The 18,906-nt window shown below is 45.6% G+C and overlaps 1 protein-coding gene across 2 annotated transcripts in view; it reads right to left on the bottom strand.

Moving 5' to 3' along the window:
* The window catches only part of pkd1a (polycystic kidney disease 1a), a 203,514-nt gene that overhangs the window by 86,552 nt on the left and 98,056 nt on the right, over positions 1–18,906 (bottom strand). For both annotated transcript variants that reach the window (XM_038819565.1, XM_038819566.1), the window contains 4 exons: positions 15,835–15,966; positions 12,319–12,494; positions 8,860–8,996; positions 1,868–5,499 (listed from right to left, as the gene is read on the bottom strand). In XM_038819565.1, coding sequence (XP_038675493.1) covers positions 1,868–5,499; positions 8,860–8,996; positions 12,319–12,494; positions 15,835–15,966 — 4,077 coding nt within the window. The remainder of the gene's footprint in view (positions 1–1,867; positions 5,500–8,859; positions 8,997–12,318; positions 12,495–15,834; positions 15,967–18,906) is intronic.

The following is an 18,906-nucleotide window of genomic DNA, read 5'->3' as shown; positions in this document are numbered from 1 at the left end:
CCATCTGACCCGGGAGTGAAATTCTAAATGATAAAAATTCAGAACACTGTTTGCAAATTAAGCCAGGATCGTAGGAGCAGAGTTTGCAAATTTATCTTAGTGACGTGGATTTTAAAGAAGAACCTTCTCTTAAGATATGGCGTTGACGGGTCTTGTTGCTGTGAACGGGAGATTTTGCTGAATGCCAAATTTTCAGTCCTCAGTAGTATCGATTGCGTCGTGGACTCGCAACGGGAATCCCGGCCAAGATAACCATTTCCAATAAGCTGCTGGCCGGTGCACTAAGTGTATTAGGGGAAATCAAGAGGTGGCTCATTGGTATGACGGTAGAGTTGAGATACTTGACAACCGGAACAGGTGCCGGAATGTGGCGACTAGGGGCTTTTAACAGTAACTTTATTGCAGTGTTAATCTAAGCCTACTTGTGACAATAAAACGATTATTATTATTATAAACAAAATTTGACAACCTCCACTGAAGTGGGATTTTGGTAGGCCCAAGAGTATGAAACCCAAATATGCAGATTAGATGAGTTAAATGCTTTATTCATCTAACCCCAGTGACATAGTAAGACATTCAATGATGTTTTACAGGAACGCCATTTGACACTGAACCACATTATGGTACGGTGGCACAGTGGTTAGCACTGCTGCCCCTCAGTGCCAGGGACTTGATTCTGACCTCGGGGTGATTGTTTGTGTGGAGTTTGCACATTCCCCCCGTGTCTGCATGGGTTTCCCTGGGTGCTCCAGTTTCCTCCCACAGTCTGAAGGTGTGCAGATTGGGTGGATTGGCCATGCTAAATTGCCCTTTAATGTCCAAAGATGTGCAGGTGGATTGGCCATGATCAATACACAGTGCACCTTTGGAGGGTTGGTGCAGACTCGATGGGCTGAATGGCCTTCTTCTGCACTGTGGGGAGTCTATGATTAGACGTTATTGGGACAATTGGCTAAAAGCATAGTCAAGAGGTGGATTTTAAATTACATCTTAAAAGGACAGAGAGTTGGTTAGAGAGTGAATACCAGATCTTCAAACCTAAGCAGTTGAAGGCACATCGCCAATGATGGGAGAAATGGAAACCAGGGACACAGAGACAGCTAGAACTGGAAAACAGGTATGTCAGAGGACTGTTGGACTGGAGGAGATCGTCACCAAGGGGACGAATGCTGAATTCAGCATCCAAATGTTGAGTATTTGTCTCATGAAGGCGAGGGACCAGAAAGCTAGCAGCTAATCTTGAGACAGCAACTCCACCGTAGACATTTCCAACTGGGCTGCTTTGCAACGAATGGCTCATTCGACCGTTTTCACTGATCAGCAGTCAGCACAGTTTGCAGGCTCCTATTTGGCAACCCAATAGTATTCAACAGAGTGATTGAGTGGGGCTGCCATTCCACCAGTTTGTTCCCCAGTCTGTGGGAGTTTCAGGCTGAAAATCCCAATATTAGTGCAGAAATGCCTATTGTGAAGCAGCTAGTTTGGAACTTACATCGAATGCACAGGCCCTTCAACCCAAATGTTGGTGTTTGTTCTTCACATGTGCTTCTTCCCACTTTATCCCATCTAAAACTCTTATTCCCGCCTGCATTTTTCTTACTTCCTCTTTAGTTCAATGAACTTGTGAGCAATTATTGAAATAGCGAGTAAGACCTTTCTTTTGGTCTGGCAGTCACGTTTTTATCCAAAAACACAAATATGTTAAATGTAGCTCGAAGGAGAGGACATATAGAATTTAATTTTATTTTCCACATTTTTAAAACTGAATTTAGAGTGCCCAATTCATTTTTTTTCCAATTAAGGGGCAATTTAGCGTGGCCAATCTACCTACAATGCAGAACATATAGGACTTACAACAGAACCTTACCAGGCATGAAAATGTGCATGACCACTCATAGGTCAGAGGTGTTTGACTGTTGGCAGACTGGTCAGGATCATAAGACTCGGTGCCATCCATCACAAGATCCTGCACTGTGGACCACGACCTGAATGTTCCTCCATCTATTATTGGGAGGAGTGCGCTGGGAATGACCGTTACAGTGGAATGCGTGATCTTCACAAACGAGGTACCCTCAAAGGAGACTGTAAATACAATGCAGTATCTGCCGATGTCTAACGCCAGGTTGGGCAGCAGCAGCCGAGGTCTCTTCAAATCCACGTTTCTCGGCCGCACTTCATTCACTTCTTGCAAGGTCAGGCAGCTGGAAGCCTTGTAGATCTCCCACAGATATTCCACCTGGTACACCGTACATCCTCTGAGATCAACATCTGCCTCCAAGTAGTTTCTCTGAGACCGTTGCATGGTATCACTCAGGATCACACTGATCTTGGGTGGATCACATTTCAACAACAGGATGGTCACTGTGGCCTGTGCAACATAGGAACTCACCAAGTTGGACGCATTGACCACGATCAGGTAATGTCCAGGACGTAAATAAGAGTGAAACATAACTGACGTGTTTGCAAGCTTAGCTGGGGACCCATCTCCAAACTTCCACAAGAAGGTTGCTTGGCTGAAACTAGGGGTCACAGCGAGACTCAGGTGGACTGTGTCATTGACCACAGTGATGAATGGTGTCACGGTTAGCCTAGCTGTTAGAATCTGATTTTGTACCAGAATCCCTGCTGAAATGTCCTCCCTAGATACATTGTTGAATGCACTTAGGAAGATACTTAACTGGCCTTGCACCTTTGGTGTGTATGAAACGTTTTGTCCGGTGATATTGTCAGAAAGGTCACCCAGCACAAAGTGCCACAGGTACGACACTTGAAAGCCACTGGAAACCACAGCATGAAAGGTTTTTGTTACCCCTGTGGGGATGGCTTGTTCATCGCAATTCACCAGCCTTAGATCCGTCACTGGCTCGATCACGTGAATATCGATGCTGGTGCGCTCGCAACTCACTTGGTTTTGTGCCTTCAGGGTCACTCTGTACGTGCCGAGGCGATTGAAACGGTACCTGCAGTGTGTGCTGTTCAGCAGCATTGTAAAATTATCACCAACCCGTAACCAAAAGCTGGCATCGGTCCCGGAGGACAACCTAACTGTGAAAATCACATCTTGGCCTGGCGCAACCACCCGTTTGGAGGCTTCGAGCTGAAGTCCCCGTATTTCATCTTGGACTGTGATATTCAGCAAAGCTGTATCCCAACTAACATCATTCGAGGCATTTAACCTGATGTCATAAACACCAGGCAAATAGAAAGATCCATTTATTTCCTGTCCAAGCTTCTGTTCTGTGGCGAATGGTAGCGTCCACAGCCAGGAAACATTGGTTCCACTTAATACGCTTCCCTGGAAGAACGTAGTATTGTTTGTGACCAAGTAGTACTGACTGTGCGAGTTGCCCACGGTGATGGTCACACCAGCCACTGGTTCCTGGACACGGATCAGCAGAGTCGTATTGCGGGAACTGAGTTTATTTGCTGCAGTGACATGAACCTTCTTGACTCCAGGACTTTGGAAACTGTAACTAATGAATGGGAGGTGAGTGGAAACAGTGGCATTCCTGTCCAGTGCCCAACTGTAAGTCACATTTGTGCCACTGCCCATGGTCAAGGTGATGTTGGTGGATGTGTTCACTGCCACTGGCTCGGGTGAGGCTTGCAACGTAACAATGTCAACGGGCTCCAGAACTGCAATCAGCTTGTTGGCAGTCATGGTGCCCAGCAGGTTGCTCGCCTGAAGGACAATCTCATAGGAACCCGCTCCCACAAAGTACATTTGAGAAGACGTTGCATTGGAATGGAACATGACAATGCCTGCCTGCAGGACAGTCCAATTGTATGAAACCTCGGTGCCAAACCTGCTTGCTGCTTGGAACCAGAGCGTTTGATTGACGGCGAGACAGCAGTCCTCAACCAGGTCACCCAATCTCAACTCCAGACCTTCTATTTCTTCCAACACATGTACCTGGATGCTGCTCTGCTCCGAGCTCACTCCATTCCTCGCCAGAACCGAAATGTTAAAGGTGCCGGGGCGAGTGAAAGTGTAGGTGGTGGTGGCCTTGCCGTCCAATGGTTCGCAGCAGCGGCAGAAAGACCAGGCGTAATGGACAAAATCACCAGCTTGAAGAGTGGCCTTGAAGGCAACGGATGCATTCACCGGCGTGAGTGTAGAGTTTGCTGTGAGCACCAGCCCTCGCAGTGGGGTTTTGACACTGATCTCCTCCTGTGTCTCGCTGTCACTTACCCTGTTCCTCCCCACCAGCCTGACCGTGAGGTTACCAGCAACAACATACGAGTGCGTGATATTGCCACCCGTCCCGTTGGCGCCATCGCCAAAATCCCAGCTGTACTGGACGTCGCTGCCGTCGCCAAGGGCCACAAAGGTGTAGAACTGGTTCAGCACAAGATTCGCCAGCGACTCCACGCTCTCCATTTTAATCTGCAGCCACGTTACCGCCTCCTGAATCTCTACCCAGGCACCTCCACTGCTTGACGAGACGTTATTGAAGACTGTCACATTGACCCAGTGCAGTCCCGAGGTACCAAAGGTGAAGTTTGCCTCCTTCCCATGAACGTGCGGAATAACCCCAGTGCCAAAATCCCATAGATAGGTGTACTGACCCCAGGGGCAAACCTCCACTTTAACTCTGCTTTCGTCCCCCAGTTTAACAAAGCTGTTTGAAGGGGTGACGGTGACCTTGCGAATGGCCGGCTGCACGCACATATTGGAGTAATAATTGACTTTGTTCACACTGCTGGACACAACCAAGTCGAGCGGAAAGTCTCCGCTTCTGGTGTAATTGTGGCTGATGTTGGGGTCCCCCTGGATGGTCTCGTTGGAAGAGCCATCGCCAAAGTCCCAGAAGAAATTGTAGTTTGTTGAATCACCTGGTGTGTACGCCGTGAAGTTGATCTCCAGCAGCTCCTGGACACAGCCGGCTGGTTGGATCCTGCAGACCTGTAGCACGAAGACATGGACAACGCGGGACGTGTTGGCGGCGTTGAGTGGGTTCACCGCCGTGACGGTCACCGTGTAGTTTCCCACCTCGGAGTAAGTGTAATTCATCACCGAGGAACTGGTCCGTGTGGGTGGCGTCCCATCCCCCATATTGAAAATCCACACGATCCAGCTTCCTGTCTTCGCTGAGGCTCTGACTATGGTGGGGGCGGACAGTTCGGTGGGGCTGTTGTCGAAGATGGCGAGGTCTGAGATCTCATCCAGCACCTCCATCCACAGCTGAGTGCTGATGTTGTTGACAATGTTGCTGGCTTGCACCCTGACCCTGTACTTGCCTGTCTTGCTGAAGGTGTGAGTGACTCTTTGAAGAGTACCGACCCGCTCGGTGGAATTGTCCCCAAAACTCCAGCTGTAGTTCACCCCGTGCGTGGGAGGCAGCAGGCTGGCTTCGAATACAACCGCTTTACCAGTGGCAACGACCTCACTGTCCACGTTAATGGAGAGGTTGCTGAGGAAGCTGTAGACCCTCAATGGAACAAGCTGGCTGATGTTATCATGCTTATCCGAGACAGAAACGGTGAGATTGTATTCACCTAGGGAGAACAGACAAAACATTTGGTTTTACTTCACACTCGTCTGAAATGTCGACCCTGTTCCCTCCTGCTCCCTCCCTGGTGCAGATAGCAAAACAGTTTAGCAAAGAAGGAGGCCAATCAGCCACCGTGCCTTATGCCAATTCTTTTGAAGGAGCTATTCAATTAATCCCACCCGCATGCACAAAAAAAATGTTTGGGGATTTGAGGGGTGGGATACGTGCACGGATGGAAATTCCTCTTTTTAATATTGGTGGGCGAACAAAAAGTCCAATTGTACTTTTCCAAGACGTACAATCGTGTGATTTTCGGCAGCCAGTTATTGATTGGGCTTTGCCTGAGTTTTGGGGGGGAAGGGGTGAAGAAACACCCCTTGTATTTGTGAAATTAATATTTGGAATTATATAACGCCTTTTGCAACATCAGGACATTCCGAAGCACTTTCCAAGCAATGAAATGTGGTCACTGTTGGAGTTTAGGAAACAGGGCAGCCAACGTACACATAGCAAGCCCCCACAAACAGATGAGATAATGTACAGACATTATGTTGGCTGAGGGATAAATATTAAAAAGAATTTCAGCCACCTTAGATTGGTGGGTTAGGGTATTAACATAAGAAACCGCCTCCTCTTAGCTTGAGTGCAGCCCATACTAGTGAATGGGGGGGGGGGGGGGGGGGGGGCAAAACTCATCTACAGGATAAACCTCTTGATAGTTGACTTATTTGCAGATGGTTGGGTAGGGTGGCAGGTTCTGATACACCTCTGGCTATATCACTGTGCAGAGTTTGGCCAGGAAAATCAGGAGTGTTGCCTGGAATGAATCCCCCCCAAAAAATCAGGACAATTAAATTGCTTGGCAGAGCTTAAGTCGACTATTTCGTTGCTGGCTGTTTTATCCATTCATCAATTATTGACTCAAACCTAAGAATTTCCCTCTATCCCTCACAATCGGGTCACTCCTTGCCCTCCACTCCCCCATTCCACCAAAATAGTCGTTGCTCCCCTTGCTCTTTTGAACCCTTTCCAAAAATCACCTTGCCTCATCACATAAGAGCATAAAAACTAGGGGCAGGAGTTGGCCAGTTGGCCCATCAAGCCTGCCCCACTATTCATTAAGATCATGGCTGATCTGATTGTGTATTTCCTCCCTCTACCCTGTCAGGATACTGGACCAGACCCCATAGGTTGTTAGGGTAACGGACAAAACCTCAAACAATTTTTCTAATTTGTAAAACTGTGAGGAAAGGATACTCAATAATAATAATAATAGCTTATTGTCCCAAGCAGGCTTCAATGAAGTTACTGTGAAAAGCCCCTAGTCGCCACATTCCGCCGCCTGTTCGGGAAGGCCAGTACAGGAATTGAACCCACGCTGCTGGCATTGTTCTGCAATACAAGCCAACTATTTAGCCCACAGTGCTAAACCAGCCCCAGATACTTCACCCCAGGACTGATGATTCTGACCAATAGGTATCTTTTGTGTCAAAACAAACTTTAATTTAAACACAGAATCAACCATATTAACATCAAATAAATAACTTTACAATTATCAGCTAAATAGTTCTTAAAGAAAAGGAAAAAACTTGAACTTACTGTCTATTCCTGCTACTAACTTAAATTAAACAACTCAATCCAGCTCAAATGCCACTTAGAAATAAAGTTAACAAACAGATTACTTGCCTTGCTGTGTAGAGATGTTTGGAGAGAAAGACCATTTCAGGGCAAGATCGAGCAGACTTCTGTCTTGTCAGACTCAAATTCTATATCAAAACTACTGACAGACCTGGCTCCTCCCATTAATTACATAATCTGTATGCCACTAAGTTCCATTACCTGCTTTGCTAGGACTAAACATCACTTTTCCATAAATTATCTAGACTCCAGGGAATCTCCAGCAATCAAAACATGATTCCATTAGCTATTTTTCTGTAACCAAGTAAGTGGTTGGAATCAATCATAAGCTCACTTTTATGACTCCCTAATTGCAGCTTTAGCAGACATACTGCCGGCATCCATTTTAAACCAGGTGTTTTTTAAAATAACATTATTGGCACAAATATGAAATAAAGAAAAGGAAAAAACTTGAACTTACTGTCTATTCCTGCTACTAACTTAAATTAAACAACTCAATCCAGCTCAAATGCCACTTAGAAATAAAGTTAACAAACAGATTACTTGCCTTGCTGTGTAGAGATGTTTGGAGAGAAAGACCATTTCAGGGCAAGATCGAGCAGACTTCTGTCTTGTCAGACTCAAATTCTATATCAAAACTACAGACAGACATGGCTCCTCCCATTAATTACATAATCTGTATGCCACTAAGTTCCATTACCTGCTTTGCTAGGACTAAACATCACTTTTCCATAAATTATCTAGACTCCAGGGAATCTCCAGCAATCAAAACATGATTCCATTAGCTATTTTTCTGTAACCAAGTAAGTGGTTGGAATCAATCATAAGCTCACTTTTATGACTCCCTAATTGCAGCTTTAGCAGACATACTGCCGGCATCCATTTTAAACCAGGTGTTTTTTTAAATAACATTACTGGCACAAATATGAAATATAATATACCAGTTTATACATTCATCTACCCCCAAATCCGTGACTCCCTTTGTCAATGAAAAATCTAACCCATCCTTGAAGATATTCAATGACCTGGCCTCCACCGCGCTCTGTGGAAGAGAGTTCCAAACACTAACAACCCTTTGAGAAAAGAATATGTCCTCTAAACTTGACACATCCATCCAGACCCTCTTGTGATCCTAATCGCACTTATCTTGCATTTTCTACCTCTTTGCCTCATTACTTCCCCCCTCTCCTCGTCCTCCTCCTCTTGGGAATGTGGAAATTTGCGACGTCGTGTTGGAAGAAATAAGTGCCATTCGGAAAACAACCAGAATCTAAGGACCAGAAACTGGTTTCTTGAGCAAGAGACAGAAATGTGTGGCTTTAAAAGCTGCCATGATCTCAGTGGTAGCCATGATGTGGAGATGCCGGTGTTGGACTGGGGTGAGCACAGTAAGAAGTCTTACAACACCAGGTTAAAGTCCAACAGGTTTGTTTCGAACACTCGCTTTCAGAGCACTGCTCCTTCCTCAGGTGAATTGATTCGGAGCAGTGCTCCGAAAGCTAGTGATTTGAAACAAACCTGTTGGACTTTAACCTGGTGTTATAAGACTTCTTACTATGATCTCAGTGAATGCGGAGGACGCACGGTGGGGGTAATGGCCTACTTCAGTTTCTATTTCTTATGATCTTATGATTGCCAATGGCGGCTGCAAACTACACCATTCTTGCAAGAACCATTGCATCTGAACAAGCCAACATACCGTAGGAGCCGAAGCTCACCACCTTACCTGGCTTTTGGTATATGTGGGTAACATTTTGTTGCAGCATCGCTTGTTTGACCGTCAGATGAGGGACTGAAAGACTCAGGTTATATGGGCAGGTGAACTGATAGACCTGATCACCACTCCCATCTCCGAAACACCACCTGCAAAGCAACAGAAGCATTCAACACAGTTCCCCCACTGCCGGTGGGTATACAATTTGCTACCGACAAGCAGCATTGGTGATCCAAGTTGCAGAAAGCACATGCAAAGTCCTTCTAAACTCCAAACCCCTGACCAGCTGGGTTGCGGGGAGCAGAAATGAAGGATTGGGCTCATATTGACATTTAGCCCTGGAATATATATTGAATATTAGATCCCACTGTTGGCTCCAAGATGCTTACACTGGAATCATCACAAAAAAGACCCCTCTAAATCACCTACAGATTTATTTGACATATATACACCCAATAATCACTGTTCAATGATAGCATTCCTGCTTCTGAATCCAGAGGGTCGGGTTTCATAGAATCATAGAAATTACAGGGCAAAAGGAGGCCATTCGGCCCATGGAGTCTGCACCGGCCCCTGGAAAGCACACCCAACTTAACCCCACACCTCCACCCTATCCCCGTACCCCAGTAACCCCACCCAATCTCTTTGGACACTAAGGGAAATTTATCATGGCCAATCTACCTAACCGGCACATCTTTGGACCGTGGGAGGAAACTGGAGCACCCGGAGGAAACCCCACACAGACAGGGGGATATTGTGCAGACTCCGCACAGACAGTGCCCCAAGCCGGGAATCTAACCTGTGGAGCTGTGAAGCAGCAATGCTAACCACTGTGCTACCGTGCCGCCTTCAGACCCACTCTTGGCAGTGAGGGGATTGCTGGATTCAAATACTGGAGTGACCTGATGCAGGTATCTTCCATTCTTAAGGGTACAGGTTATCCATTTTGGTAGGAATAACAGCAAACGGGATTATTATTTAAACGATAAAATATTAAAGCATGCCGCTGTGCAGAGAGACTTGGGTGTGCTAGTGCATGAGTCACAGAAGGTTGGTTTACAGGTGCAACAGGTGATTAAGAAGGCAAATTGAATTTTGTCCTTCATTGCTAGGGGGATGGAGTTTAAGACTAGGGAGGTTATGCTGCAATTGTATAAGGTGTTAGTGAGGCCACACCTGGAGTATTGTGTTCAGTTTTGGGCTCCTTACTTGAGAAAGGACGTACTGGCGCTGGAGGGTGTGCAGAGGAGATTCACTAGGTTAATCCCAGAGCTGAAGGGGTTGGATTATGAGGAGAAGTTGCGTAGACTGGGACTGTACTCATTGGAATTTAGAAGGATGAGGGGGGATCTTATAGAAACATTAAAAGTTATGAAGGGAATAGATAGGATAGATGCGGGCAGATTGTTTCCACTGGCGGGTGAAAGCAGAACTAGGGGACATAGCCTCAAAATAAGGGGAAGTAGATTTAGGACTGAGTTTAGGAGGAACTTCTTCACCCAAAGGGTTGTGAATCTATGGAATTCCTTGCCCAGTGAAGCAGTTGAGGCTCCTTCATTACATGTTTTTAAGGTAAAGATAGATAGTTTTTTGAAGAATAAAGGGATTAAGGGTTATGGTGTTCGGGCCAGAAAGTGGAGCTGAGTCAACAAAAGATCAGCCATGATCTCATTGAATGGCGGAGCAGGCTCGAGGGGCCAAATGGCCTACTCCTGCTCCTAGTTCTTATGTTCTTATAAGGGCTTTTAGCTCATCCTCACAGAAGGTACTTATAACATAACCAGTGCATCATGAGGCAAGAAATGGGAAACCACTTCAGTTGCCTGTCTCCAGTTAAAATTAAATCCAGGCCTGAGACTGGAATTAGGATCTGCCTTGGGGCTGAACATAGACTTAAAAAAAAAACTCTTGGGTTGGAGGCATCATTGGCACGGCCAACATTTATTGTCCATGCCTAATTGCCCTTGAGAAGGTGGTGAAGAGCCGCCATCTTGAATAGAACTGAGTGGCTAGCTTGACCATTTCAGACGGAAGTTAAGAGTAAATCATATTGCTGTAAATCTGGAGATATATATAGGTCATACTGGGTAAAGTTGGCTGATCTCCTTTCCTAAAGGGCACTAGTGAATTAGATGGGATTTTATGATAATCTGGTAACTACATGATCGTCATTACTAATATTACCTTTCTGTTCATGATTTATTTAATAAACTGAATTTATATTCCCATGTGCCACAGCAGGATTTGAACTTACAACTTCAGTCCAGGCCTTTGCACCAAGTGTCCAGTGACATAACCAGTTTGCTACCATACCCCATTTTACACCCAAGAATGTTATTCGCCTTTTTTATTCAAGCATAGTTAATCAGGAATTTTATGGAAGTCCATTCTCTTCTTCCTTGGCTGTACATGCAGAAGGGACATTGTGAAGTAACCCATGGTCTACATGTGTCGAAAACTTCAGCTGATTCCTTCAGAGAAGGCAGAAATGAATAGGGAATGAATCACTATTTGGAAAGAGTGTCAAGTAATTCACGGCACAGAAGGAGGCCACCCGATCCATTGAGACCATGCCAGCTCCCTACGGAGCAATCCAGTCCGTCCCACACATCCATTCCCTCCCTGCAGCCCGATAGGTTCATTTTCTTCATGTGCCCATCCAACTTCCTTTTGAAATCTTTGATCGTTACCACTGACCACCACTCTAATGAACAGTGAGTTCCAGGTGATTACCACTTATGGCAAACAAAGTTCTTCTTCACATTCCCATGTATCTCTCATCTGACATCTTAAATCTGTACCCCCTTGGCCTTGCACAATCAGTTAATGGGAAGAATTTTTTCTTGTCGACCTGATCCAAGCCTGCATAATCTTGTAGACTCAAATCTCCCTTCAATCTTCTTTGGTCCAAGGGGAACAAACCCAGTCTTTCCAATTTTCCATGAACATTTAAGTAAACTCCACCCATCCCCTCCTTTCCAGCCATGGGACCATTCTGGTAAATCTCCTCCAGTGTGGTGACCAGAGCTGGGCTCAATAATCTCGTTGTGGCCTAACCACAGCTTCAGAATGGCTCAATATAGCTTCTTGCTTCTGTACTCATTGCCTCTCCTTATGAAGCCCAAGATCCCATATACCTTGCTGAATATTCTCTCAAAATGTCCTGCCTCCTTCAAAGGTCAATGCACACGCACCCCCTTTTCCTTTGTTCCTGCACACTCTTTCGAACTGCGTCATTAAGTCTACGTTGCCTCTCCCCATCCCTTCTGCCTAAATGCATCACCTCACACACAAGTGCTGAATTAATCTGTCACTTGGCTGCCCATTCTGCTAGCCCATCTGAGTCCTGGTGCAGGCAATTCAAACCATCCTTACTGTTTGCCACTCCTCCAAATTTGGCTTCATTGGCAAACTGTTTAATTTGACTCCGCACTCCAAGATCCAAGATAGAATGTAGTTTTTAATGCTTACCTGAATGTAGCATTGACGGCTGCATCCACATTCACACTGGCAGCAAATGTGTACAGCAAGCTTTGCACAAGGGGGGATTGAACAGCAGAGACATTTAACTCAGCTAACGGATTCCTCTTGTCCACTGTAACATTGCAAATAATCTTTTGGCTGCTCACGTGATTGGATGCGATCAGCTGCAACATTGAAACGGAAGCTTTAGTAGTCATGGCAAAGGAGGAGTTTCCTAATGTACAATGTCTTGGCCAGTACTAATCCCTTTATCAACGTCACTAAGATAATTATCACATTACTGTTTGTGGAATCTTGCTTTACACAAATCGGATGCCATCATGGATGACACTTCAAAAGTACTTCTTCAGCAAATGCTAGTGTTTCTTTCCATTAAATCAGTGCTTTGTACAACATTGCATTCAATGGGGTGACATCCATTTTACATGGATTTGTAACGTTCTGGTCTTCAATTTCCAACGCTTTTATTTCGCTCCTGTTTTCACAGCCCCTTCTGTTTCGAGGGCATCCAGGCACCCAGTCACATGATCTCAGGATAGGTTTATTTTATTTTTTTGCTATTGAGGGACAATTTAGCATGGCCAATTCACCTATCCTGCATATCTTGTTGGGTTGTGGGGGGTGACACCCACACAGACATGGGAAGAATGTGCAAAACTCCACACCAACAGTGACCCGGGTCGGCCATCAGGCCGCAGTGCTAACCTCTGTGCCACCGTGCTGCCCCTGGGATAGGTTTATTTGAATACTTTAAGCCCAATTGATCTATCTCACCCTGGCTCTACTGCCTACCCAGAACATCATCTAACTGGGTAGTTTGGGGCTCCTGAGACTCCGTTGGGGCTCTGTCGCCTGGCACCCCACACCCCTCCACGAGAGCCATCTCAGCGGCCGGATGCCAAGGGGGGGAACCCTGCCCAATGGCATGTTTCTCACATTTGCCACATGATGATCGTCTGCTGCTCCAGTTTCTTCAAAAACTCAAGGGTTCCACTATGGGTGTACACTGCTCCTTCCTCCAACTGATAGTTCAGTATTTGTGTGGACATGAGAATGGACAATAAGAAATAGGAGCAGAAGTAGGCCGTGTGAGCCCCTTGAACCTGCTGCACCTGCCAACAGGATCATGGCTGATCTTCTATCTCAAGCACACTTTCCATACCCATCCCCATATCCTTTGATTCCCTTAGTATCCAAAAAGCTATTGTCCTGAGTCAATGACTGAACAAGCCCTGCCCCTGGAATAAGGAATTTCAAAGATACACCACCTCCTGAATGAAGAAATGTTCGTCATTTCACTTCTAAATGGCCGCCCCTTATTCTGAGAGGGGGGGGGGTGAATAGGCCTTCCAACATTAATCCTGTCAAGCCCTCTAAGAATGATGTATGTTTCCATTAGATCACCTTCAGTCTTTTAAATTCCTGAGAATATAGATCTCATCAATAGGGCAGCACGGTAGCACAAGTGGATAGCACTGTGGCTTCACAGCGCCAGGGTCCCGGGTTCGATTCCCCGCTGGGTCACTGTCTGTGTCTGCAAGTTCTCCCCGTGTCTGCGTGGGTTTCCTCCGGGTGCTCCGGTTTCCTCCCACAGTCCAAAGATGTGGAGGTTAGATGGATTGGCCATGCTAAATTGCCCTTAGTGATCAAAAAGGTTGGGAGGGGTTATTGGGTTACAGGGATATGGGGGATGTGAGGTCTTAAGTGGGTCGGTGCAGACTCGATGGGCCGAATGGCCTCCTTCTGCACTGTATGTTCTATGTTCTATCCATTCTACTCAATCTCTCCTTATAGGACAACCCCTCCAACCCAGGGAACAACCGAGAGAATCTGTTCCCCTCTAAGGCAAAACATATTTCTGCTATGATAAGAATCATAGATTATAGAATCATACAGTACAGAGGAGGCCTTTCTGCCCATCAAGCCTGCACCAACAAAAAATACTACTCTAATCTAGTCTTTAATGTTATGACATTCAAGTGCTCGTCCAAATACTTTTTAAAGTTTGTGAGGTTTTCTACCTCAACTACCCTCCCAGGCTGTGCATTCCAGCTTCCCACCAGCCTCTGGGTGAAAATCGTTTTCCTCAAATCCCCCTCCAAGGGGAGCCAGAATTGTGCACAGTTTTCCAGGTGTGGCCTCACCAGAGCCCAGAATAATTGCAGCAAGACATCCACATCAAAGCCTGGTTTCTGGGTCTGTACTGAAGAATGACAGGTGATCTCATTGAAACTTACAAAATTCTTAAAGGGACAGACAGGGGGCACGCAGAAAGGGTGTTGCCCCTGTCCAAGGTTGGGGGTCATGAACCTGGGGTCACAGTCTCAGAATAAGGGGGTGGGCCATCGAGAGGTGAGGTGCCACTGAGATGAGGAGAAATTTATTTCCACAGAGGGCAGTGAATCTTTGGAATTCGTTACCCCAGAGAGCTGCTGAAGCTCCGTCACTGAGTATGTTGAACCACTTGCTTTCGGAGCACTGCTCCTTCCTCAGGTGAAGCAGTGCTCCGAAAGCTAATGTTTGAAACAAACCTGTTGGACTTTAACCTGGTGTTGTAAGACTTCTTACTGTGCTCACCCCAGTCCAACGCCAGCATCTCCACACCATGAGTATGTTGAAGACTGATGGTTTCTGGATACTAATGACACCAAGGGATATGGAGATCGTGTGGGAAAATGGTGTTGAAGTAGATGATCAGTGATGGATTTAGTTGTATGGTGCAGCAGGCTTGGGAGGTTGTATAGTTTACTCCTGCTCCTATGTTCCTATATTGTTATACTCCAACCACCCCTTATAATAAAGGCCAACATGACTTCCTATCTACTTATGTGTGGCCCGCGTCTCTGGTATATACATTCAGCTCAGTGGGCGTGGAGGTCTTCAACCTGCCAATTTAACAACGGAGGTTGAGGGGTAACCTGACAGAGGTCTACAAGATTATATGGGGCATGGATAGAGTAGATAGGCAGGCACTCTTCCCCAGGGTGGAGGGGTCAGTCAGCAAGGGGCATAGGTTTAAGGTCCGTGGGGCAAAGTTTAGAGGCGATGTGCGAGGCAGGTTTTTTACACAGAGGGTAGTGAGTGCCTGGAACGCGTTGCCAGGGGAGGTTGTTGAATCAGATACATTAACGGCGTTCAAAAGGCATCTCAACAAATACATGGATAGGATGGGTATGGAGGGATAAGGCACTAGGAAGTGCTGAGGGCTTTAGCCAAGGGTGGTATCATGACCGGTCCAGTCTTGTGGAGGGCCGAAGGGCCTGTTCCTGTGCTGTATTGTTCTTTGTAAGACTGACTGAGGGACATTGGCACCACATTGGCCCCTGATAATACCAGTATGTAAGAAAGCTTCACATTTACCCAGCAGTAATATGTACCCTTTCAGCATGACAGGAAATCTTACTGCTCTGGTCAAAAACATTTTCAAACAGTCAGGGTGTAAGAATAATGAAGATTAACCTGAAAAAAATAACATCACCTATTCCAGCCACCACTTCTACTTACCGAGAGTTTGTACACAGCTTCGGTTCGGTAGATAACTTTGTATATTTGATTGTAATGTATGAAAGATGCCTTGTCGTCAACAGTCCATTTAAACATGACATTTGTTCCAGCACTCACTCTCGCAGTATAGCTCTAGACACAGAAATACAGTTTAAACAGTTCTGGATTGAAATGGATGCTGTACAACCCTGTTTGCAGACTTTACTGTTTATAACCTCTGTAAATTCGAGATAAGTTTTATGTCCAAGTATTATCAATTATCAGGAATGATCAAAAGGATCATCACAACAACTCTACAGGATGAGATGAGGTGTGAAGTGTAGTAGTTCCTGGATTGTTCTTGGGGCAGAGAAGGTTACGGGCAGACTTAATCGATGCTTTCAAGATCCTAAAAGGCTTTCGTGGAGTAAATAAGGAGAAACTGATTCCACTGGCTGATGGGTTGGTAACCAGAGGGCACAGATTTAAGGTAATTGGTAAAAGACCCAGGTGGGGAAATGAGGAGACATTCCATTGTACGGTGAGTTGTGGGGATCTGGAATACACAGTCTGAAAGGATGAAATGAAATGAAATGAAAATCGCTTATTGTCACGAGTAGGCTTCAATGAAGCTACTGTGAAAAGCCCCTAGTCGCCACATTCCGGCACCTGTTCAGGGAGGCTGGTACAGGAATTGAACCGTGCTGCTGGCCTGCCTTGGTCTGCTTTAAAAGTCAGCGATTTAGCCCAGTGTGCTAAACCAGCCGCTCTGGAATCTGGAAACAGATTCAAAAGTAGCTTTCAGAAAGGAAATTGGACATGCAGTCAAAATGGAGACGGGCTTGTGGTGCATTGGTAGCGTCCCCATCTCTGGACCAGAAGCTCTTGGTTCAAGTCCCGCTTCAGGACTCGATAGTCATGGAAGATGCGTTCATAACGTTGTCGCACAGATTAATTATCAGCCCATAAATCCCTCCAATACATCTGATGGCAGGTGGTAAGAGTGGGAGAGTTTCCTGGTCAGCCACACTACAAAATGCAATTGCAAACCACTACAGTGCTTTGCCAATCATAATTATGGAACCAATGGAAGTCCATGCTTGTCAATGCCCATTTAGTGCATGGTACCGGAAGGAGGAGTTGAAATGGGAAAGATTGTAGGCGCCATGCAGAAAGCACAGGGGACTGGGACTAATGAGCTAGCTATTTCAAAGAGCTGGCATCAGCACGATGGGCTGAATGGCCTCTGTCTATGCTGTATGATATCCTGCTATTTTTGTTTATTCTGCATTCTACACAGGCCTTCTCCTGAAGTAGCTCCTCATTCCCACGGTTCAGCAGTGTTTTACATGGAATATCTCTGAAAGTTTGTGTGAGGTTTCCGTGCTTGGGAAGAATAAAGACAAAGGAGAATATTCCCAATTTGAATCAGCACAGTGGTTAGCACTGCTACTTCACAGCGCCAGGGATCCGGGTTCTGCGTCGAGTCTGTACGTCCTCCCTGTGTCTGCGTGGATTTCGTCCAGTTTGCTCCCACAAGTCCCAAAACATTCTGAATTCTCCCTCGGTGTACCCGACCAGACGCAGGAGTGTGGCGACTCGGGGATTTTCACAGTAACTTCATTGCAGTGTTAATGGGAACCTACTTGTGACATTAATAAAAATTATTATTATATGTCCAGTTTACGCTGTCACCCAAAGTTAAAAGTAGTTCTGTAGGAATAGCAACAATAATTACCAGGTCAGGTTAACTACAGGTTGGGTGCAGCTCTATACATCTTTACCAGCCCCAAATAGTCCCCTGAAATTAGCCAGCAGGAAACTTTCAGACGGTCACGTAGGCTCCTCTCAGATTACAAGTTGAATCTACTTGCTGCATTTCCTACATGACAACTGAAGTAGGACATTTTTTAAGGCTATATTGGATTCGTATTAATATTTACATCATCAAAGCATTCTTCATTTATTGGACTGATTGGCACCATTTATGATGTAAAGGGATGGGCATTCGTTTGAATCCCATTTTTGCACAGCTGAGAAACCTTTTTCGAACAAAATGGAGAATCTATAATCTGCCTAGCAACAGCATGAAGCTGCATCTTAAAACGGCACCATGGCCAGAAGATCGGGATATCTGCGAGTCAAGATCCTGACAGTGGGGCAGATATATATATATTTTGATTAAAACTAAGACTTATAAAATGAAATGTTATAAAATGAAATGTTGTAAAACCAAAATGACCCAGGCAGGCAAAAGAAACCTACGGATTAAATATATTGATTAGATTAGTTTTACACACAGACACAAATCCTATCAAACAGGAGGCTGACACAATAGATTCCCAGGTTGACCCAGGAACCACACTCAACACCTAATCAAGGTACAGCATAGAGATAATGGGACTCCATTGTAAGTCAAGGGAACACCTATTAAAACCAAGCAGATAACGAGACATTGACGTCAGAGTCAGGAAGCCCGGGAAATCATGTATCTGTACTATTTATCTGTACTATTCAAATGTAAAACGGCAAAAGCCCGCCATAACCTTGCAAATGCTCGTACTCTCTATAAATATTGAACCTCGTCTGCATATCGGCGAGATCACCGTGGTCAAGCCATTGTTAGGAGCTGGCTGCGTGGGTGTCCCTGAAGGACTTCAGAACTTGTACAATACAGTAAAAATGATTTGAACCTTGCCTTGAGACTCAACCTCTTGAATGCACTGGCACAAGGGATTTTTCCCTACAACACAACAATGACTGCACCTCAAATGTACTTTATATTCAGTAAAACGCTTGGAGATGTCTGTCGGTCATGAAAAGCACAATACAATGCAAGCCTGCCTTTATGAAGAGTATGATTCCACACATTCCGGCTCACCAATAACACTGGCTGGAATTTAACCGCTGCGGTATGGGTCGCGCCTCCAGGACCAAAGGTGGATCCTGGGCCCAACTGGACAAGTAGTAGAATTGTGAGGGGTATTTTACCAGCAGCAGCCAATTAAAAGGATGCTTCCCTGTCCTGGTGCTGAATAGAGGGGCAAGAAAAGTTTTTAATGAGCTGGCAAGTAGACCTTGGCACTGTAAATT

This window comes from Scyliorhinus canicula, chromosome 15 (assembly GCF_902713615.1).
Source record: "Scyliorhinus canicula chromosome 15, sScyCan1.1, whole genome shotgun sequence".
Classification (NCBI taxonomy): domain Eukaryota; kingdom Metazoa; phylum Chordata; class Chondrichthyes; order Carcharhiniformes; family Scyliorhinidae; genus Scyliorhinus; species Scyliorhinus canicula.
Note: the sequence above shows the minus strand (reverse complement) of the source record. Positions and strands in the feature narration are given on the sequence as shown.